We start from the raw sequence: 8807 nt of genomic DNA on the forward strand, positions 1-8807 counted from the left end.
TGAAGAGAGCAAAGTAATTAACATGCAGCATGTTACCACGCTCACCAAGCAGGCAACACTCGAAGAAGAAGAAGAAGAAGAAGAACAATGCCCACGCAACAGGGAAAAAGCCTGTATATAAGTATATACATCAGAGCATCGTCAGTTGGATCCCCACGGCTCCGCCGGCCTATAAGTCGATATGTGCTTGTCCTCTGAATGTCCAGCTATTCCTGATGGGCAGGTGGCACCTTGCACGGCCCTGCTGTTAAGTGTGTGAGAGACATTCTATTCTACACAGAATAATGATGATGATCTGAAGGCATATGCTAATAAAAAGCCTCTGGATTGATTCCTGCCATTTATCCTCCTCTTTCCCGTAGTCATTTGCTTTTCCCCGGTGCGCGTGAATAGTGTTAACAAGGATTGGGAAAGCCGCCGGCAGCCTCTGCCCTGCTGCGCTTGTCCTCCATGGGCCTGTATAAGCAGCTTCACCCTGAAGGCTGGCCGTTTCCCGTCAGTCGGATTCTAAAGTGCTTCGTCTTGGCCTCTGCGAAACGTCCTTGAGTAAATAATGAATGCAGGTGCCCGGGGTTTCGGACAGACGTGCACCTCCTCCTCTTCACTAAGAGCTGCCTTGGCTCGCTGTCCCTCCCGTATTCTGCGTCCGCTGACCTCGTGTTGCCATGTGGGTGGTGGTAATGGTGGATTTGAAGGTTAAGCATTTTACAAAGGGTAATTCATCTTTAATGAAGGCAACCAGCCGCTCCCTTTCTTAATGTTCCACCCCACCCTGCCGGAGTAGCGGCGTTTTAGCTTCCTTCGTTGGCTCTGCCTGTTGTATCGGTCGGTTTGTTGGTTGGTGGCAGCAGACGGAGTCTTGTTTCACCCTCTAGTGGTGCCAACGGCACACTGAAGGGCTCAGACGTTTCATGCTGTATGAGCGTGGTATCACGTTCTATAGCAGGCTAGCAGCGCAACTAAACTAAAGTACAGGCTCTCATTACTGCTACGAGTCCCACCAATAATGCTTCAATCCTAAATGGCTCTTCCTAAATGGCTAATTACATTACGTGCCTTGAATATCAAAAATAATAATTTAATAAACTATAATTCTAAACTATAATATTTTTTCTTATGCCAACACAATTTGAGAGTCTTAACAGTTTATTTGATCTACAGGTACTTCACATGGTCACAGAAGGAAGTTAATAAGTTAGGGTAAAAATCTCCTGTACAGAAAACAGAGAAACTCCCTTTTCAGCCATCACTTAAAATATAAAGTTAAAACACAAGGAAACATATGCAAAGTTAGCGTAAAACAAAAAAGAACATGGCCACACAGAGAACAGGAACAGAAGCACGTTACGTGACACCTTTAAATCAGTCCTCATTAAGTGCAAATAAGTACCCGCCAATAAACATTCATTAAGGTAAATGCATGTTGTGATTGTAAACAATAATCATTCATTTTAAGTTAGCATGTTAGTGTGCACAAAAAAAAGTACAGTCCCCTTTAGTCCTGAAACACTCCCCCATCCTTCAGAAATGAGACATTCTACATATTCCTTTTCCTTTTCCATGAGGTGAATAAAGAAGCACTTTTTTGTGCATGTGTACATTATATCAAATGTTAGCAACTCTCTAAGCTGCATTCGAACTACCCTACAAGGCCGAGTCAGAGCGGGAAAACAGGAATCAGACTTTCACATCTTTTACATAAACTAATAAATAAAAGTACACCAGGAAAGCAAAAAGCAAAGTGCAGTGACAGACCTCCAGCGAGCTCGAGCTACAGCGAATGTAACCACCTCAGAGAAACTAGCTTGGCATAGTAGATCTTTGCGTTATTTTGTGTGTTTAAACTATACATATTATAACTTACTTAAGTGATTTTTAAAAACGGACCATTCAAGAAGATTTGATCATAAAACTGGGAAATATGTCACAAGGAAGAGTTCACATCCCAAAGGGGCGTAGGTGACGTGTCTCAATGAAGTTAAGGCGCTAGTGTGTTTTGGACCAGGATGCACTCACTGCAGATAAAGAGACACATTTCACACACATTCTTTAACATATCAACAACTCTGCCAGCTAAATCACATCAGAATAAATAACGCTGTGCATTGATATGGCTAATTTACCTAGCTAGCTAGCTAACGGTTGCGTGCATGATGGGAGAACTCAACGATACAGCTACGAATATCTTAAACTTTCTTAACGTGCAGAATTGTATTTTTAACCCATTAAAACTTCGCTCCTAAAATATTTGTGTCTCGACACTGACCGTCGTGCATGATTCTTTTCAAAGTGAGGACACCCAGGGGACACTGATGCCGTTTGCATCCTGGATTTCCTATACAAATGTGCAGCGCGGCACACTGCAGCCAAACAGCAAGAACGCTCCGTCTCGCAGCGCATTAGTCACAGCAGGAACAGTTCCTACAGATTTATGACTAACCAGTTGGCTGCAGGGCTGCAGGGCTCGTCCTTTCTGGTATAAGAAGAATGCAGGCGGGGAGTGGAGGAAGAGCCCCTACTGAAAACGTTACAGGAGCCAATTCTTACTTAATGATCCCTCTTTTTTCCCCATTGCACCGCTACTATATCAAGTCAGAGGAAATACACACATTTACATAATCAAGAGGCGAAAAAATAAAAATCCTGGAGGCTAAGCAGCCATGTGGACACTAAAAAGAGCATCGGTCTAAGAGAAAATGCGAATGCATCTTACTCAGTTGTCCAGTCTACAGTGAGGACTACGTTTACTGGCATTGTGCAGCTACTGGTCATCGAAGCCCCAACAATGAATTATTCACACAGAGCAAAAAGCCCAAACAAGTACGGAGCGCCGGACCACCAATGCAAATGCACGTTTCTATCAGAAGATGGCGTGGTCCGGGGGCCGGTCTGTTCGCTGGCTGTTTGTGGAGAAGGGGAATATAGCGACACACACACACAGTCATACACTGCTTACTCCCTCTGTGCATCCTCCTCGTCCTCCTCACCAGTTACAGCAGCAGAGGAAGGAGCACGACGACCCCTCTGGCCCGCGGAACTTGCCCGAGCTGGGCGTGTCCGCGCACTCTGCGATGAACTCGTGCAAATCGCTGACTCGCACCGTCTCCTGCGTCTGAGCCTGCGGGAAGAACAACGCGAAGATGAATGTTTCCCTGACACACACACACACACCGGCCTCAGCACTGACATGCAGCCGGGTGAAAGTAAAAGGCGTACCATGATGGTGTCGTAGGCTCCGGTGATGAGCGCGATGAAGAGAGACAGCACCATGTAGATGAAGAGGGAGATGAAGGTGTAAAGGTAGACCTGGCTGAAGATCCACACCAGAGCGCCGCTCTTCTCCATCTCGTGGAACGTCACGAACATGTCGTCCCCGTTGATCAGGGAAAACAGGCACTCCGACACCGTGGAGAGGGAGCGGAACTGTTTACACAAGGGAGGACAAAGACTTTTTAAAACACGCTGGAAGACACGTTCAGATGAGTTTTGAGTCGCATCAATCTTTTTTATCTCACACTTTTGGCCTTAAGCAAAAAAATAATAGATATATATGAGGTTCAGTCAAGCGTGTAAAAACGGATGTGAACACACATTTCTGTGGGGCCTTTGAATTTGTTGAACTCCTTTTATACAGTTTTTCTCTGTAAATTTGGTGCATACATGAAGTTTGATTTATTAGCTGGTTTGTGTCACTTTTTTTCCAACACTCTCTCTCGGCTACAAAGAGCCAAAAAAACAATCCGCTGCATGTTGTCATGAGTGTTCCGCTCTCATTAATCATACACAGCTGCAAAGACGATGCAGGCTGGAGGGCATTTGACGATGCCGGGCGTTCATTCAGTGGGCTGTACCTTGGTGTGATACGGCCCCAGCACGATCCAGCCACAGAAGCAGTACCCCATGTAAATGGCGGCGGCACAGCAGCAGAAGCGGATCACGTTGGGAAACGCAGCTCTGAGGGTCACGATCAAGATCTGTCAGACGCAGAGAGGGCGAGAGAAGGAGCAAGATGCCATAGATGGACCCTTCATGGGAACAACCAGGGGGAAAGAGACCAGCTTCATTTGTGTGCGTGTCTTTATTTCACCTACATTGTATTTCTGAAAGAAGCTGAGGTAGCGGATGACTCCCACCCACACCAGCAGAGTGGAGGTTCCCAGCAGGATCCCGCACATGTCGTATGACGACAAATTCTGCACGACAACACGCGTTGTGTATTACCAGAAACGCAACGGAAACCAGAGAAAATAATGGGGGATTTTTGTCCGTGACGTTTCCTCACATCACCTTGGACTCGATCCCGATCTTGATGAAGCTGCCGATGATGGTGAACATGTCGCTGACGATGAGCAGGATGTACCAGCCGTTGATGAACTCCATCCTCTCCCCCCAGCTCACGCTGCGGCCGAGGCCGCGCTTGAAAAACTGCGAGTATTCCTGGTTGGGGGGGAACGGGGGGTGACGACAAAAATGAGAGTCTGTGTTCGGTTCTGTTTAAATCATTAAATCACCCACAAAATGAAGGGGATGAACTTGAATTCATGTTATATACCTTTTTTTGTTTTCTTCAATAGAAAAATAACCACACTGTCATATATGAACTTCGCGGTTTCACCAGAAACAAACTATTTTCATTATACACAATGATTCAGGTCACCAAGATATAAATCCCGCTGTTTTATCTCATGTTGTTATCAACAAAACCACCAGCGTATCTAAATGGTATTTGGTAGATCTGAATGTTACTGTCATGGTTCGTTTATTGAAAACGAGTAAGCAAATGGTGGCAATCTACCAATCTACCCATTGAGAGGCACCATTGACCAAAGTTAAACGCTACGCTTGGTCGGATCTCTCACATGTTGCAGGACGATGCCTCTGAGGATGGAGCGGCCGCACAGCAGCAGGGACAGCAGGCAGACGAACGCCACCAGCACATCGAGGAACTCCCGGGCGTAGCTGTCCGCTATCAGAAGATCAAGGCGAATTAGAGGGATGAAAGAAAGGCGAATGACAGATAAAGCGGAGAGAGGCGAGTGCGTGCTCACCGTGTCCGGACACGTTGGGGTCTTTGCACTCCCGTATGGAGGCCTGGTTCTGCAGACTGATCTTCACTTTGCCACTGTGCGCCCGGTTATCCATGACGATCTGATATCAAACAAGAACCAGCGTGAACAAACCGGCACTGGAAGAGGGAGAATTCCTCCACCTCTTTTGCCGCATTTTAAAGCACAACTGGCGAATACAGAGTTGTGATCAATTGGGCCACAGTGATACGTGTGCTTTACGGTGACTCCAGGCGCTTATTTAAACAGATATAATAGAAAAGTCAGCGCACCGTGATAGCAAAGGTGTAGCAGTCAGGGATTTCATTGTTTATAATCGTCTGAATGTTGATGGCCTTCAGCTGAAAGTCAATGGTGACGTTGATCAGCCTGGACACAGACAGGACACAGCGAGACAATGTTACGTTTGTTCAACAAGTTAACACCACGAAGGAGGAAAATCACACCTTTTTCATTTCTACTGTTAAAAAAAACAAAACATAGAATCATCTGACTTGTAAAACTGGAGAGTGAAATTCTTGTAGTCAATGTTTGCTGGAGCCAGACTGGAAGTCAGTGGATTCAGTCCAATACATTCTGGGGGAAAAAAAGAGCCAGAAAATTGCTTTAGAGGAACTACACAAATACCACATGGGAAATATTTTAAAACAGCATTTTCCTAATCACGCGAAGCACGGAACACACTTCCTCGCGGCATTAACAATACGGGATCGTCCCCCTCGGAGATTGTTACTGTTTTACTTTATTATCGCCGCAACATTTATCCCGCCTTGCCAAAAGCCATCTCTGCCAAATCAGCAGCTGTATGCAAATAACTCCTTTCTCAAGGCAGGGAGGCCTGTGGCTAATACAAGTATGTGGAAAAAAAAAGGCTTTGCGATAGGAACTATTTGTAGCCTTTGAAAGTAGGGCACAGTTGGAGGGCAACCTCTCGACATGCACAATGACTCACGGACACACTCATTTCCTTCTGGGCCCAGAAAATCCTTGAACTGAGTAAATAACAAGGCAGCTGGTCTTCAAACGCCAAACACCCAGAGACCAATTTAACAAACACGGGGGAGAGAAACTACCGTCATTACATACCGGTATCTACATGGGGATCGATGTCAAAGGTGTCGTTGACGGGGTCGATGGTGCCCCGCCTGTAGTACCTCTGGCAGAGGGAGAGTGCACTCCCTTTCACGCCAACGCCCAACACGTATGCATACTGCCCCAACGAGATCTGAGGTAGCGCCATGTACTGAAGGGGGAAGAGGAAAAGCAGAGAATTAATCAGGAAAATAAGGCCGATTAGATACGTATCACTATATTTAAAATGATTTTCTTCCTCTCTAGTGGGAGTTCTCATTTGATATCCTCCAGATCTTGGGATGTTTCAGCGTCTAGGCCTATGCAGTGAAGTTCTTCAGTGGGCGGTCAGTGTAGACAATGGTCCCACAAGTATGTGGGATCTAGTGACACCTAGTGGTAAGGCTGCAGATTGCAGCTAACTGAATACCCCTCCGCTCACCCCTCCCATAACGAGTGTTGTACAAGAACTATGCAGGCGTTGTGGTAACATGAAATCACGGCAGTCCAACAGGGCGTTTGAGGGTTTGATTTTAAGCCAATTAGGTAAAATCTTTTGGTTTATAATACAAATATGAGGAAAATAGCTGTATTTTGTCTTTGGTGCTAGCGCATATTGGTATGTTAACAAGCAGAAATAATATCGTGAACATCAGCATGTTAGTATTATATTGTAAATCACTGTGCTGGGGGTCTTCTGATGGGCATCAGAGCGCCGAGATCCTGCCAAAAGCTTGAGATTTCATATTTTACTGTTTACAATTACTGTTTTTTTTGTGTGATTTACAAAGCCAGTAGCTTTAGCTAAACATGCTCAAGAATTAAGATGAATCAAAAAATGTATGGGGACTCAAAAAAGCAAATTTTCAACCGCCAGGTCTCTTTTTAAATATGACCGCGCCAATTCAGAAGCATCACGAAGTTAGAGACAAACGTGTTGAGCTTGTTATGGAAGTTTCAGTAGATGTAAGTTTGCCGACACAAACTGTTCTTTGGGAAGTATGTGGTGTAAATAAAAATGTGTCGCTTTTGAAAAGCATTTCTCAAGAACCCGCTGCACGGCTGACGTATTTTCTTTATTTTGGGTGAATCCTCGCTTTAAAAAAAAGGCAGTACCCTGATTATTACTCCCCATAGTAATTGTCACCTGCTCTACGGCAAAGTGGATGCGGCTGTACATCTCGCCCTGCGTGTAGACGGCCTGCGGAGCGCCGTCCTCGTAACCCTGCAGGAAAAGGTGTTTGAACGTAGCCGTGTTCTCCTCCTTGAATGTCACCACCATCTGGTTGCTCAGCCCGAACAGCACCAACTACCACGAAGACACAAACAGACACTTTCTCAGCCTGAGCGTACTAACTAAATGTTATTATGACGTAATGAAAACAGCACAAATATGGATCCACCTGCACGGTCACGATGATGATCTTGAGCAGCTGCAGGCCCAGTTTGAAAGGTTTGCGTCCTTTGGCGTGATACTTGTCGCAAGGGCTCATGAAGAAGTATTTAAGCTTCCTCCTCAGGGCCTCCTCCTCCTCCTGCTTGTGAGGGGCCTCGGAGCCCACCAGGGCGTTGGGACGAGGGCTGCCATAGTTGGCCACGGAGGAGAGGAGCCGGTCCTTCTCTGGGAAACACAGGTCATGATCGCCGTTAACGAGACATCGAAAGGGGCGCGTTCGCTTCGAGGTATGAATTGAGCTCCAAAACAAAAGCATCGATTAATTCAATTTTGGATTTATTTTGATGAGCACTACATTGATGATCAAAACCTTTTTGAAGCAACATTTTATTTTTTTTAATCTGGAATTGTCTTACCTTAAATAACACATAGGACTGTGTCGTTTCTGTTGCATTGACTAAACGTCATCAGTCGTGCAAATGATCTGTGTCCATCATGTCAACAAGACGATCAGGTACACGAGATGATTTCACCAACCCGGTGGACTCACTTATGTATGTCAATGAATGGTGTCATCAATGGTGTCACGGACACCATTCATTGTGAGAATAACACTACATGGGAGGATCTATTTAACGTCCATATGAAACATTCCCTCCGCCTCTGACCGCGGGAATACTCCAACACGCGAGCTTTTTGCAGCACTAAATGTACAAGGAGGAAACACGGAGGAGCGGATGACTGGGACATTAAAGGTGTGCAGACAAACCTGTGGCCCCGTCGTGGATGCAGGTGTAGCTCGAGGACGCCATGGTGGTGTCGCTCACACGGGGAAGACGGAGGAGGACATCGGATGTCAACCAGCGAGCGGCTTCGTGGAGGAGGCAGGCCGGTCGGGATTCATCAGGCAGGCGAAGGGGGCTCTTCGTCGATGACACTTCAGGTAAACAAGACCGCAGCTTCCTGGGGACCACGTGACTCCGCCCACGTGACTGACGTCAGCGCTGCTGCAGCCTGGAGACTCGGCTGAAAAAGACACACGACGTGCTCATCCGGGCAAATATGTCAATATACGTTTTTATATATTATGTTATACATGCTTTTGTGCGACAATGACCACAGACTCGGCCACAGTTTTTTGTTTTAACATTTTATTCACCATCACACGGTGCCATTGACGTTTTGGGAAACGCTTATTTTCTTTGTTGCAAAGAGTGAGACGAAGACATCGATACCATGCACACTTGGAACAGTGGTATCAATCTTCTCATCTA

The 8807-nt window shown here is 46.0% G+C and overlaps 1 protein-coding gene across 2 annotated transcripts; it reads right to left on the reverse strand.

Moving 5' to 3' along the window:
- Positions 1-1128: 1128 nt before the first annotated feature.
- On the reverse strand, positions 1129-8554 carry mcoln1b (mucolipin TRP cation channel 1b). 2 transcript variants are annotated; one of them, XM_078084516.1, is made up of 13 exons: positions 8303-8554; positions 7541-7758; positions 7285-7446; positions 6153-6309; positions 5561-5642; positions 5339-5435; positions 5049-5148; positions 4860-4966; positions 4288-4437; positions 4092-4193; positions 3852-3954; positions 3217-3423; positions 1129-3118 (listed from the first exon to the last, which is right to left on the reverse strand). In XM_078084516.1, the coding sequence occupies exons 1-13, from the start codon at positions 8343-8345 to the stop codon at positions 2991-2993; spliced, it is 1656 nt and encodes a 551-aa protein (XP_077940642.1). In that variant the 5' UTR covers positions 8346-8554; the 3' UTR covers positions 1129-2990. The 2 variants fall into 2 exon arrangements, with proteins under 2 accessions (XP_077940642.1, XP_040046332.2); XM_040190398.2 differs by having other exon boundaries at positions 3852-3974.
- Positions 8555-8807: the final 253 nt, after the last annotated feature.

This window comes from Gasterosteus aculeatus, chromosome 11 (assembly GCF_964276395.1).
Source record: "Gasterosteus aculeatus chromosome 11, fGasAcu3.hap1.1, whole genome shotgun sequence".
Classification (NCBI taxonomy): Eukaryota; Metazoa; Chordata; class Actinopteri; order Perciformes; family Gasterosteidae; genus Gasterosteus; species Gasterosteus aculeatus.

Excerpts from the sequence above, each read along its gene's own strand:
- mcoln1b (XM_040190398.2), bottom strand. The coding sequence starts at position 8,345 with ATGGCGTCCTCGAGCTACACCTGCATCCACGACGGGGCCACAG. Across the intron at positions 7,447-7,540 it reads TCATCATCGTGACCGTGCAG|TTGGTGCTGTTCGGGCTGAG; the intron begins GTGGATCCATAT and ends TCTTCGTGGTAG. Across the intron at positions 5,643-6,152 it reads CGATCCCCATGTAGATACCG|AATGTATTGGACTGAATCCA; the intron begins GTATGTAATGAC and ends TTTTTCCCCCAG.